Source organism: Eucyclogobius newberryi, unplaced genomic scaffold, assembly GCF_026437365.1.
Source record: "Eucyclogobius newberryi isolate DKJ021-1_F unplaced genomic scaffold, fEucNew1.0.hap1 SCAF_14, whole genome shotgun sequence".
In the NCBI taxonomy this organism is placed as follows: Eukaryota; Metazoa; Chordata; class Actinopteri; order Gobiiformes; family Gobiidae; genus Eucyclogobius; species Eucyclogobius newberryi.
The window spans coordinates 5,898,803-5,912,631 of NW_027315768.1; the positions used below are offsets into that span (position 1 = coordinate 5,898,803).

General features: G+C 44.7%; 1 protein-coding gene across 4 annotated transcripts in view; it reads left to right on the top strand.

The window, feature by feature from the left end:
• Positions 1-13,829, top strand: part of dip2a (disco-interacting protein 2 homolog A) — a 127,163-nt gene that overhangs the window by 69,711 nt on the left and 43,623 nt on the right. For all 4 annotated transcript variants that reach the window (XM_072444229.1, XM_072444230.1, XM_072444232.1 and 1 more), the window contains exons 2-4: positions 3,358-3,429; positions 8,251-8,364; positions 10,519-10,638. In XM_072444229.1, the coding sequence (XP_072300330.1) occupies positions 3,358-3,429; positions 8,251-8,364; positions 10,519-10,638 (306 nt within the window). The remainder of the gene's footprint in view (positions 1-3,357; positions 3,430-8,250; positions 8,365-10,518; positions 10,639-13,829) is intronic.

Consider the following 13,829-nt stretch of genomic DNA (forward strand, 5'->3'; position numbering starts at 1 on the left):
GGAACACTGCACTACGCGGACAGGGCACCAGGACATCCTCCCTTTGCAGAGCTGCACAAACACCGAGCGCTTTAAGACTCCACCAAAAACACATCTTTAGACTACGGCTTTTAACACTAATCAAGCAGGCATCATCCTTGGTAACGTTCACTGTTTATGTTGATTGATGTTGTTTAAATATTGAAATCATCAGTGTCCCCGTTCAACCTTTTGGTCGACTGCATTCAAAATAAAAGTTTGACTTGACATTTAGGATTACACACAGTAACTGGATACATTTATCTCCTTAAATAACATGTTTTTGAGTCCGTGTGTTGAGGAAATGAATTGTTGTGAAGTGTTCTTTATCTTCCCCTTTAGTTGGCTAACAAGCAAGCTATGCTCTGCAGTCTGAGAAACGATAGAGAAATTACTTTCATGTTAATTTGAGAGAACAAAACACCAGCTCTTTGGTGACGATGCTGTCCACAGTTCTGCCACTCCGAGTGTCGAATGGAAATGTCAGTTCACAACCTCTATTAAACCATAAGGACTTTAGAATGCTGTGGTGTCAGGTGAGCCCAGCCCATTGGACGATCACACCCATCAATCAATCAATCATCTCTGGCCCAGATTGGTCTTTGTGGCACATGGCTCTCCTCTGCCATCTCCTGCTCCTCTGGCTGCGATTGGTCCAGAGACAGCTAAGGAATGCCAGCCTCTGAGGGGAGATGCTACATTTCTCAGCACAGAACACAATGAGAATGTTATGAGCAGGCAGAGAAGAGCTTCATATTGTTTTGTCAGAGCATTACTCCCGCAGACAGGCCCGTACTGTGCTGGAGCGGGACACTGGAGCATTGAACGCTAGAGGGTGACTCAACAGCACCTGCCCAACACTGGAGCTCTGTCCCGTGGGAAGGCCAAGTGTCAGTCTGACCCTCCTGACAAGCACCCATCGGATTAACCGCGCACGCTAACGGAAGAGTTCCTTCAGCTCTATTGATTTACACTGGTTTCTACATGACCCCTGCTCAGCTGACCCTCCCACAGCCTCTCATCATGCACTGACTAGACAAGTTATTCATTGAATAAAATGAACTCCACCAGGAGGCGCTATACAGTATAAGCAGTACTGGTTGTTATTGGGCATGTGATAGTAGCTTTTAACCATAGTATTGTTACCTCATCAGAGCCCGCTGTGTTGTGTTTCATTCATGCCCTCGTGTTTAAGGCCTGCTCAGAATAATGTCCTGGAACTACTTGTTTTCCATGTACAGTGTGTATGTAGATGTTTTAAACAATCTAAAATACTGAGGTTTACAAAAGGAGGAAAACAGTAAATAACCATTAATATGATATATTTATTATGATAAATTCATAAAACAATAACATTTTCATAGAACCATTGAATGATTTGGACTTATACATAATTCATATTCACTGTAGCCACAGGAATAAGGTGGACACACTCAGACATAACTTATTTGCTTAATTTAATCCAAGGGGTGACTTTGTTTTTTGGACAGTCAGTGTATACCGCTTTGTTTTACTGTTAACCATCTTATAATAAGATTGTTCCCTCATCAAAAAAATACCTTGTATTTAGCTTGAGTCAAACTTAATCCTGTTTATGAGGTCTTCTCTCCCAGAACCTCATTCACTTCGTTAAAATTTTACCTGAATTGTGACGTCAAAGATAAAGCATAGAGCTGCATTATAAAGAAACAGTGAAACATCTCTCCATTACAATTGTCTTCTCCATTACAATTGTCTTCTCCATTACAATTGTCTTCTCCATTACAATTGTCTTCTCCATTACAACAGTCACGATCTCTCTTGGTTTTCATCCACACGGCTGGGCTCTGGTTAAATGTCAGGAGTGGGAGCATGGCTGTGCATGCTGCTAAGGTCAACACATCCTGCTCTCATCATGCTTTGCTGCTGCTTCTCCCGGACAGAGTGACAGGTGGCGGACACCCTGACAGAGTGACAGGTGGCGGACCCCACAACAGAAAGTTGGCATGAGAAAGATTTGACCTCTTGGGAGATCTGTGGTGATGTCTGTCATGTCTGACTTAACGGCTTATTGTTTGAAACACTTAACTTTTCTGCTCTTTAGAGCAACAAGAGGAACGTAAAGGTTTTTACATATAAGGCCCATCAGCCAATCACATCGCTGCATTGTTTTGTGCAGAGTCCAGTGTGTGACGTTCTGATCCGAACAAAAACACAATTCTGCTCCACAGCTCATGTCGCCTTTATATTCTACCTCAAATCACCTTTAAAAGAGCAATAAAACATTTTAATTAATTTCAAAAATCATTACACTATAATATAAAATATCATTGATTGGTAAATTGTGAGAAACTTGTAATACTCTTTATAATATAATAATATATATTATAATATGAAAGTGGCAAAGTGGCAGAAACACTGAAGTTCTGGACTCGGCTTGTAGAAATGTGGACCCTGTTCATTCGTGACCCACAGACCATAGCATGATTATTCTTTGTTCGACTAAAATTAGCCTTCACACTTTTCCATTCTGTGACTTTCCCATTTGATGTAGATTTAGATGATATCAGACTAAATGTCTGGATCCTGCTTCAGTGTGTCACCATCGTGCTGCCCTCAGCAGCTCCTCCTCAGCCTCTTGTGTCTGAGCACACTGAGCTCTGCTCTCCTTTAAACCATCGCTTTATATACGTTTTGTCTTAAACTGTTCTAGAGCGTCTAAAAGACTAAAAAAGACTCAGAATAATGGGATGGCAGACTGATATCAGTGTTTTTGGCTGATGAGGATCAGTGATGTGAATATTTGCAGATACCGATACTGGGCTGATATCTACCCACTACATTGTTTTGATTTTTTCGTTGTTTATGCCCACTGCTGACAGTAGAGGGCGCTACAATGTCTAAATACCTCACTGGAAACAGAAGTGTAGTTTTAAGTGTGTGTTCCAAATGCAGACATTATTTTAAGTTGGAAAATGTGAATATATAAAATATTAATTCTTAATTCTCAAAAAGCATGTTTTAAAGCCACAAGAATGCAGAATATGTCCACTACAATGCACAGAGTAGGCTGTAAGCAAACTAGTAAGTAGTAAGCAAATATGGACATGGGGATGAGGCGTCCTTGTGCATTCCTGTTGTTTAAGAACTAAACCATGCATGAAAATGTCCTCCTCAAAGCTCCGCAGTTCAGTGTCGTGAATGGTTGTGCTATTCTGCGTGGCTGAGCTGTGTGCCTTTTGCAGCAGCTGCTTGACCACTCCAGTGCCCGTGGTGCCATGTGGTGCCAGGCCAAGAGCTCTTCTCTCTCTCCTCTGATCTCACTCGGACCTTCCCTCCCTCTCTCTGGTGTGTGTGCAGGGGACATCACTCAGAAGGGCTATGAGAAGAAGAGGAGTAAGCTGCTGGCGCCATACATCCCTCAGATCCAAGGTAAGGCCCCACACCACCACACAGCACTGACAGGAGCAGCACTGACAGGAGCAGCACTGACGGGAGCAGCACTGACGGGAGCAGCACTGACGGGAGCAGCACTGACGGGAGCAGCACTGACAGGAGCAGCACTGACAGGAGCAGCACTGACATCCTCTGGAATGAATACATCAAATTCTTATTTAGTCATTTTAACTTTGTAGTGAATCTGACCTGAAAACACCAGCTTCAGGGAATTGCAGTTTAAAGCCAGGTGTCCACTGCACATTATAGTGCATGTGCGTGTGCGTGTGCGTGTGCGTGTGCGTGTGCGCGTGCGCGTGCGTGTGCGTGCGTGTGCGCGTGCGCGTGCGTGTGTGTGTTAACAATTATTAAAGGTCTGTTTTGTGTATGTTCAGGAAATAAATATTGAAAGCAATTTATATTTGTTTTTAATAAGACAAAATGAAATTGAGGAATACGAGGAAAGTGTGGCTCTCAGAATCAGAAAAGGTTTATTACCATTGTCACTGAACACAGTTTGCAAACATAGGAAATTGGAGCAACAAACAATTAATAATAAAATAATAATAGTCTATAAGGGAACAAGCGGTAGAAAATGGATGGATGGATAGTCTATAGGGTCAAATATGGCATGCATAAATTAAGATTTACTAATAAAATAAGGGGGGAAAAATTCACATGGTTTGTACACAGATATTTACACAAAAATGTACAGCTGGTGCAGAAAGTGAACAGTGCGTGAATGGTATTGGTTGAATATTGAGGTGTTAAGAAGTGTTCATGAGGTGGAATTATTTTTGTAGTTTTTCCTGGCTGAGAAGGAGGGTCTAAGGACAGGGGACCTTGGGACATCGCCCCTCGTCCCTATGGACACGGTTTAATCCTTTTTTCACTGTCGCCCTGGCAACAGCTGTTGTGATTTTGGGCGTCACAAAACCCTGACCCAATAAATTGGATTGAGTCCAATGGCACTGGTAAAGAAACTGTTCTTGTGGCGGGAGGTTCTGGTCTGGATGGACCGTAGCCTCCTGCCTGAGGGGAGTGGCTCAAATAGTCTGTGTCCAGAGTGAGAAGGTCAGAAGTGATCCGACCTGCTCGTCCCAGAGTCCTGGAGACGTACAGGTCCTGCAGAGATGGAAGTCTGCAGCCGATCACCTTCTCAGCAGAGCGCACAATGCACTGTAGTCTCTGTTTGTCCCTGGCGGTGGCTCCAGCATACCATACGGTGATGGAAGAAGTGATGGCCGTGTAGAACTGCACCATCATCTCTGCTGGCAGCTTGGCTTTCCTCAGCTGCCGCAGGAAGTACATCCTCTGTTGGGCCTAGGGTTAGGGAGAAGAGCAGGGGAGAAAGTACACAGCCCTGTGGAGCACCTATGCTTATAGTCCGAGTGTCTGAGACATTCTTCCCCAGCCGCACGCACTGCCTCCGATCCGTCAGGAAGTCAGTGATCCACCTGCAGGTGGAGTCAGGCACGTTGTCCTGGAAGTTGTCCTGCTCTGCTCCAGGACAAGCGTCCTGACGGTGTTGAATGCAGAGCTGAAGTCCATAAACAGGATCTTGGCATAGGTTCCCGGGGAGTCCAGATGCTGCAAGCGGAAGTGGAGTGCCAGGTTGATGGCATCGTCTACAGACCTGTTGGCTCTGTAGGCGAACTGCAGGGGCTCCAGCAGGGGGGAGGTGAAGGACTTGAGGTGGAGGAAAGACCAGGCTGGGACACAACATGACTCCAGGGAGGTGTTAAAAATGTCTGTAGATGGGAGTCAGCTCATCTGCACAGTGTCTCAGGGTGGCAGGAGAGACACCGTCTGGTCCAACAGCTTTTCGGGGGTTGGATTTCCGAAAGAGCCTGTTCACATCCTGCCTTTGAACTGAGAGAGTAGAAGGTGTATTTAATGGTAGATTTAATGTGTTAATTCATATTTTGAAACATGTAAGACTGATCTCGACCTATCAAGTAGATTAATCTGACCTGATAAAACTACTGAAATGAAAATAAATATATATATTTTTTTGCTGTGTTCCCTCTGGTACGTCCCTGTCTTTAGTCTAGGCGTGTGGCTAATGCTACCGCTAATTCCCAGAGCAGCTTAAACAGTGACTGTGGTCGTTCTGTAGTGGCCAAGTACACTACTAGTACACTAGACTGAAGCAGACCTTCCACTAGAAAAGGTACATAGTGCACCTTTAAAGGAGACATATTATGCTTTTTTCCAGGTACTTAGCTTTAATCTATAGATTGTCATTTTACATTTTGTTACATTTTAAACCCCAGTATTGATCTAAAATGGCTTAGTAATATAAACGAGTCCATTGCCTTCCTGTCAATTGTACAGGGATTAACATGCAGGACATTTATTGAGAAATCACTTTTGTAATTTGTCAATAAATACAATTTTGTCAAACATCCCTCCTGCTAAACCATGAGGATGACAAGATATATGTAGTGTATCTATTTTTCTTAATGTTGCCAGAGTTACTTCTCCAGCAGTTCCCAGTTTTTACCGCTTCGGAATGGAAATCGTTAACATGTTTACCCTGCTGTAGGTGAGACACAGACAGGTGCTGTTTAAATTCATGAGGATGGGCTGAACCAATGAGACGGAGGGACAGGTCGCTATTGGCTGAGCTTCCTCCTGTTCCTCTTGTGTGCTCTGCCCGGCAACTGCCCCTCCGTCCTGGGCCTATAAGCAGCATCCCCCTGCGCTGGCTCGGGACCTGGCTGTCTGCTGCTGCTGCTGATGCTGCTGCTGCTGCTGCTGCTGCTGCTGCTGATGCTGATGCTGATGCTGATGCTGATGCTGCTGCTGATGCTGATGCTGATGCTGCTGCTGCTGCTGCTGCTGATGCTGCTGCTGCTGCTGCTGCTGCTGCTGATGCTGATGCTGCTGATGCTGATGCTGCTGCTGCTGCTGCTTCTGTTGCTGCTGCTGCTGCTGCTGCTGCTGCTGCTGCTGCTGCTGCTGCTGCTGCTGCTGCTGATGCTGCTGCTGATGCTGATGCTGATGCTGCTGCTGATGCTGATGCTGCTGCTGCTGCTGCTGCTGCTGCTGATGCTGCTGCTGCTGCTGCTTCTGTTGCTGCTGCTGCTGCTGCTGCTGCTGCTGATGCTGATGCTGATGCTGCTGCTGATGCTGATGCTGATGCTGCTGCTGCTGCTGATGCTGATGCTGCTGCTGCTGCTGCTGCTGATGCTGATGCTGCTGCTGCTGCTGCTTCTGTTGCTGCTGCTGCTGCTGCTGCTGCTGCTGCTGCTGCTGCTGCTGCTGCTGCTGCTGGGGGTTGATTTAGGACACAGACAAGAATGCAAAAACACAATAACTGTAGCTAAACAAGTCTAGATTTGTGGGTTTGTTTCAAGGGAGACAGTATCTCACTGCGTTTAACAGGCCCAGGTCCACAGTAGAGTTGGTCAAATGTTTTGTGCCAGTCCGATCCAATATCCAATATTTTTGCTACCTGGTGAGCCGATAACCGATATTGGCCAATACCAATATTTGGATTTTGAAATCTATAGCAAGGCTCTTAAGTTGAAGTGCCGGTTATGAAATTTCCCCATGTGTGGACAATAAATGAATACCTTATAAAATATGAATTAACTTTCACTTTAGTCAAAATAATAACCTATTGTTTACTTATAAAATTATTAGTTGCATGATTGTGTAAACATATGGCCATATTTTAGCCTAACTGCATTATTTCCTTTTTTTCTCATGTGTCATTTCAAAAAGACAAATCTGATGGGGATGAATTGTAATGACACATGGGCACAGAGACTGGGGCGCCATCAAAACAAATATACAGTGTATATATATATATATATATATATCCATTTTCCCCATTTTGTTCCCTTTTGGGGTCGCGGGTGACTGGAGCCTATCCCAGTGACTTTGGGCCTTAGGCGGGGTACACCCTGGACAGTGGCCAACTCGTCGCAGGGCTAACAGACATAGACACACAGATAACCATTCACGTTCACTTCACTCTCACATTCATTCACTAGGGCCAATTTAGAGTCACCAATTTGACCTAACACATGCATGTCTTTGGACTGTGGGAGGAGCCGGAGAACCTGGAGAGAACCCACGGTAACACGGGGAGAACATGCAAACTCCACCCAGAGAGTTCATGTGATGTTGGTCTGGTCCGGGAATCGAACCCATGATCTCCTTTTTGGGAGGCAAGAGCGCTAACCGCCTTTGCCACCGTGCTTTGCGTCGCCAATATGCAAATTTCTTGATGTTGAATAGGCTTATACACTATGTAATTAAGGTACGTTAAACCATTCTTGGAGGAAAATGCAACCCCATATGAGGCTTATTTACCATCCCTTAAAAAAATTCTGGGGAGAGCACTGAACATGTCCATTTTCGCCCTTTGAGGAAACTGCTGCTGTGATTTTGGGCATTTTACAAAATTTGTTGACATAGTTTACCCCAGAAAAGAGAACAGAATGTTCTGTATATGTAAAATTAAAGCAGGTGACGAAGCTGGCATTGCAGTAGCAGTTAGCGCGCAGCTACTGTTAGCACTCTTGGATAACTATACAAATTTGGCACAATATACATACTAAAGTCGGCGTTTGCTCTTGTAGTTATTGAACAGTGAGTGAAAGAACTGCGGTTTTCAGTTGTAATGAATGAATTGCTTCCCCCACAGAGGTCCGTTAGTGGGCGTTTCTTCAAATGCCGACTGTATCTATTCTGGTTTTTAGCTTTGTGATAACATAAACATGCCCCTAAAAATGTACTTCTTAATCTTTTACATTAAATTGTTTAGTAAACCTAAACAGTCATATTTTTTTTTTTTTTTTACAGGAGTAGACCCTTCTCTGCAGACCGACACCAGGGCCCAGGGGACGTCACAGGTTCTGTCTGTCAAACACCACAAGAGCCGCGTCCCCAACACCCGGGATGAGCGCTTCAGATCAGGTAAAAACACTCGAGATGGGCGCTTCAGATCACGAAAGAACACTCGAGATGAGCGCTTCAGGTCAGGAAAGAACACCCGGGATGAGCGCTTCAGATCAGGTAAAAACACTCGAGATGGGCGCTTCAGATCAGGAAAGAACACTCGAGATGAGCGCTTCAGGTCAGGAAAGAACACCCGGGATGAGCGCTTCAGGTCAGGAAAGAACACTCGAGATGAGCGCTTCAGGTCAGGAAAGAACACCCGGGATGAGCGCTTCAGATCAGGTAAAAACACTCGAGATGGGCGCTTCAGATCAGGAAAGAACACTCGAGATGAGCGCTTCAGGTCAGGAAAGAACACCCGGGATGAGCGCTTCAGGTCAGGAAAGAACACCCGGGATGAGCGCTTCAGGTCAGGAAAGAACACCCGGGATGAGCGCTTCAGATCAGTAAAGAACACCCGGGATGAGCGCTTCAGGTCAGGAAAGAACACCCGGGATGAGGGCTTCAGGTCAGGAAAGAACACCCGGGATGGGCGCTTCAGATCAGGAAAGAACACCCGGGATGAGCGCTTCAGATCAGGAAAGAACACCCGGGATGAGCGCTTCAGGTCAGGAAAGAACACCCGGGATGAGCGCTTCAGGTCAGGAAAGAACACCCGGGATGAGCGCTTCAGATAAGGAAAGAACACCCGGGATGAGCGCTTCAGGTCAGGAAAGAACACCCGGGATGAGCGCTTCAGATCAGGAAAGAACACCCGGGATGAGCGCTTCAGATCAGGAAAGAACACCCGGGATGAGCGCTTCAGGTCAGGAAAGAACACCCGGGATGAGCGCTTCAGGTCAGGAAAGAACACCCGGGATGAGCGCTTCAGATAAGGAAAGAACACCCGGGATGAGCGCTTCAGGTCAGGAAAGAACACCCGGGATGAGCGCTTCAGGTCAGGAAAGAACACCCGGGATGAGCGCTTCAGGTCAGGAAAGAACACCCGGGATGAGCGCTTCAGGTCAGGAAAGAACACCCGGGATGAGCGCTTCAGATCAGGAAAGAACACCCGGGATGAGCGCTTCAGATCAGGAAAGAACACCCGGGATGAGCGCTTCAGGTCAGGAAAGAACACCCGGGATGAGCGCTTCAGGTCAGGAAAGAACACCCGGGATGAGCGCTTCAGATCAGGAAAGAACACCCGGGATGAGCGCTTCAGGTCAGGAAAGAACACCCGGGATGAGCGCTTCAGATAAGGAAAGAACACCCGGGATGAGCGCTTCAGGTCAGGAAAGAACACCCGGGATGAGCGCTTCAGATAAGGAAAGAACACCCGGGATGAGCGCTTCAGGTCAGGAAAGAACACCCGGGATGAGCGCTTCAGGTCAGGAAAGAACACCCGGAATGAGCGCTTCAGATAAGGAAAGAACACCCGGGATGAGCGCTTCAGGTCAGGAAAGAACACCCGGGATGAGCGCTTCAGGTCAGGAAAGAACACCCGGAATGAGCGCTTTAATTTCAATTCCATTCAACTTCCTGGTACAATTATCACAACCAGTAATACGCTGTTAAAAAAGAAATGACTAGGGCCAAAACAAGTCATTAGATTGAGTATTGAGGTAGTCGTCAATCAATTTAGCTAACTTCGTTATCTGGACTCTAAAATCTGCCATGTGTTGAGAGAAGGTTTATGGATCATATGGAGCTGTATTTACTTGAAAAAGACATAAGAAACATATAAGATTTTTATCCAAAACCTACTTGTCTATCAGGATGTCCTCAAGCGGCATCATCTTGGTTTCATCTGGGTCAAATTTTGTAAAAATCTGATATTTACATATATTAACAGACATTTTGTCTGTTAATAACTAATTAACTAATTAAACAATCGATTTGCAGAATAATCATTAGTTTCAAGCCTTGAAATAACCAAACACAAAATCCTGTACATCCTTCTCTGTCAATGGTTGAGTCCACAGATTTACCATGTTAACCTTTGTGCCAGTTTTTGTTTCATGTGAATGGGCCCACATAACCATACATCATTTTGGTTTGTTTGTTTGTTTTGACCATAAAAAGACAAAATTTCCCCATTCATATTTCAGTTTAGATCATGTCTAAAGAACCCAATGTTTTTAAATGTGTCCATGCATGTTCATACTTTCATACACTTTGTTTTTTCATTGTCAGACTTGCACACTGAAGCTGTCCAAGCTGCTCTGGCCAAATACAAAGAGAGGAAGATGCCCATGCCCTCCAAGAGACGCTCGGTGCTAGTGCAGTCCTCCGTGGAGGCGTGCACTCCTCCAGGTGAGACACACGGGACACAATAGCATTCTGGATATCAGTCAAATGGTGTGGTGTGCCGGAGAGATGACGTACAGATTTATGAATGCGTTCTTTGTGTGTAGAAAAGCAGCCTGTTGTTCTCTGACCCACACGTGTTTCATAATCAGATTGAACAACGTCTGCAGATCTTGGCCTTTACACAATGCTACAGTTTTTGGAGATAATGTTGGTCTCCATGAAGATAGATATTGTTACTGTCCTATTGGGAAAAAACAGACGTGCACGTGTCGGGACTTGGAAAGTTTCCCCATGGTTAATTCCTCTGATGCCAGTAGGTGGAGTGCTAACACCAATGCACGTCTGATTGATAGAAAATACAAAAGGTTTTAAGTTCTAAAACTTGGGATGCCAAAGCAAAGGTACAAGAGCATGTTTGAACGACACAAACAATACAAGTAATGTAGATTATGAGCTCTTCAATGCGGCCCTGTAATATCTTAGGTTTATATAGAGGGAACAGCAGGAAATGGCAAGAGTAGTATTTAAGCCACTAATCCTAATTAGAAATGATAATATAGTGCTGCTTGGTGGTGGAGTGGCACATGCCAGGCTCCACGTGCAGCCGGCCGCAGGGTTGTGAGTGTGAATTCCGGCTGCGACTGTTTACTGCATGTCCTGCCCTCTCTCTCATCCCCATTTCACGCTCAGCTGTCCTGTCTACTAAAGCCTACGGCCAAAAAAAATCCTCAAAAAAAATAATTGAACATTAGTATTTAAAGATGGGCTGCAAAGTAAATTGTAATTGTGCTTTCAAGTCGTTGTCTCAGATACTATTGATAAAAACTATTTTTGAAAAGAATTACTCTTCTGCTGCTGCCGTCTTTTTGCCTTCACCTAACCCGGAAATGTGACGTCACTCCGGGAGATAGCTAGCCAACACGGAGGATATTTACACTGAAGTAGACGGCGATAGCGACGCAAATACGAGTGAATCCTCGTCAAGTGAGAGGATTTCAATGGATGACAAACAGCATCCAGTTGAAGAACAGGTCCAGCAACTGCTGCCCCATATATCTGAGCCTGACGCCTCGTCGGACGATGAAAATGGAGCGGATGAGAATGATGATGAGGAGACGAGAATGAGATGGCGACTGGACATCGACAGACTTTCTGAATGGTGCGTGTTAAACTGGAATATTTCCCATGAAATTATGTGAAATACAATGTTGACCAGGTTCCTTACTGTATTAGTTCGAAACTGCAAATTACTAGTCAAACTGACCTGAAAACAGGAGTTGAGAACGTGCCGGTGGCTCGATTCGATTTAATTTAAAATCCATTCAACTTCCTGGTATAATTATTACAACCAGTAATATGCATAAAGTTAGCACTCTCGCCGTCAACAACAACAACAACACGCCATCATGCACACGGCGTCAGTCAGACAGACTCATAGGGCGGCTACGAAAGCACAGACACCTGCCTTGATGTGAAAATACCTTGCAACTTACTTTTTCCAATATCCAAGTCAATATTTCTCTTCCGTGAAATGTCGGTAGCATAGCATAGGACCAGACTTGCCATACATCGCCGATTTGGGATTCCAAAACATTCTCTTGGTACGGACAAATCGTGACCAAAGACGTTTGGGCCACTCAAAGAGTCCACTTCCCTCTTCAGAGCAGTGCATTGCTGCACATCTCTGTGTCATTACAGATAACAGCAAGATTCGTCGTATAAAACACAAAATTCTGCTCGGTTTAGCGCATGTCAGAAGAGAACAGTATACTTCCGGCTATTGCAATCTCCCGGTGTGTCGTCCCTGATTTTGCAACTGAAAGCATTTGGTTACCAAGGCGGTTGCTATGGCACGTTCTCGGGTTTGGCAGAATGAACTCATACATTTTTTTTATCATTGGTTAAAACTAACCGTCCAGACTTAGTTTGAAAGCTAAATTCCACTTATTAACCGACGTTGCAGCCCATCTTTAAAGAAACACATGTAACTCGGCCTCGTGCCGTAATGTGAAACATTCCAGATAAAACAGTGACATCTCCATGGAGACGAGTAAGTGATGCATCCTCCAACTGAAAAGTTACATAGTGCATCTTTAATTAACAACATTTTTGGGATTGGTTGGCGATAGCGATGGCCAATATTGACAAAAATTGAGTGATATGTTTTGTTTATTTTGAATGATGGGGGCAGCGTGGGGAGCGCGTGAGGGCTGCCCTACACCCCTGTGGCAGCAACCACACATTCACATTTTTAATATGGCTGCCAGCTCTAACTCAGTCAAATTCAACAAATTGCGCAGCCTTTCTCTCTTTAGTTCTTTCTCCTCTTCGGTCTGACCTGTTTTTTACCCTGAGTTTGTTGAGCTTTATTAGCAGAGAGCAGTGGAAAGAGACCAAACAGAATAGAGAATGCACTGCCCCTGACAGAGCTGCAGTGCTGTTTGTATAGATGTGAAATTTGAGCTTGTTAGAATCAAACCTCCTGTAGACATCTCCCCAGTGTCTGTCAGCTTCTCCACACACTCGCTGAGGGAGCTAATGACCTTACCCTGCTGACTCTGGAGTTGGGGATGCACCCATGCAGCTTTTTCCAGGTCAAATACACATCATATTAAACAATGTTATCCAAAAAAAAAATGCAAAAAATGTGAATGCAATTTAACAAAAATAACAATGTGCCCATTTCCCAGACATGGAAATTGGAAACATTGTCAACTTTCCTGTAAATGGTGGAATGGATCTAGTCAAATCATTTCAACAGTTTAAACTTGCTCTTGTACCTTTGCTTTGGCATATCAGGTTTTAGAACAGAACATAATGTATGGACTGAAGATAGGAGTTCCCTCATCAGGATTTCTGGTTAGCACTCCATCTACTGGCAGCAGAGAGAATTTCCATAGGGAGAAAAACCAAACCTTGTTTCCACGGACGTGCAAATGTAAGCACATGCCGTATTTTCATAGTTTTGGCCGGGGTGCGACTTATACTTATATTTATACTTACATACTTATACTCCGGAGCGACTTATATGTGATATTATTTGTTATTTTCACACTTGCAACCTTATCTCATACTCCAGTGCGACTTATATATGTTTTTTTTCTTCTCTATTATGTATTTTTGGGCTGGTGCGACTTATACTCCGGAATATATGGTAGTTGTAGTTAACGTGATTTGTGCATTGACAATCTTTT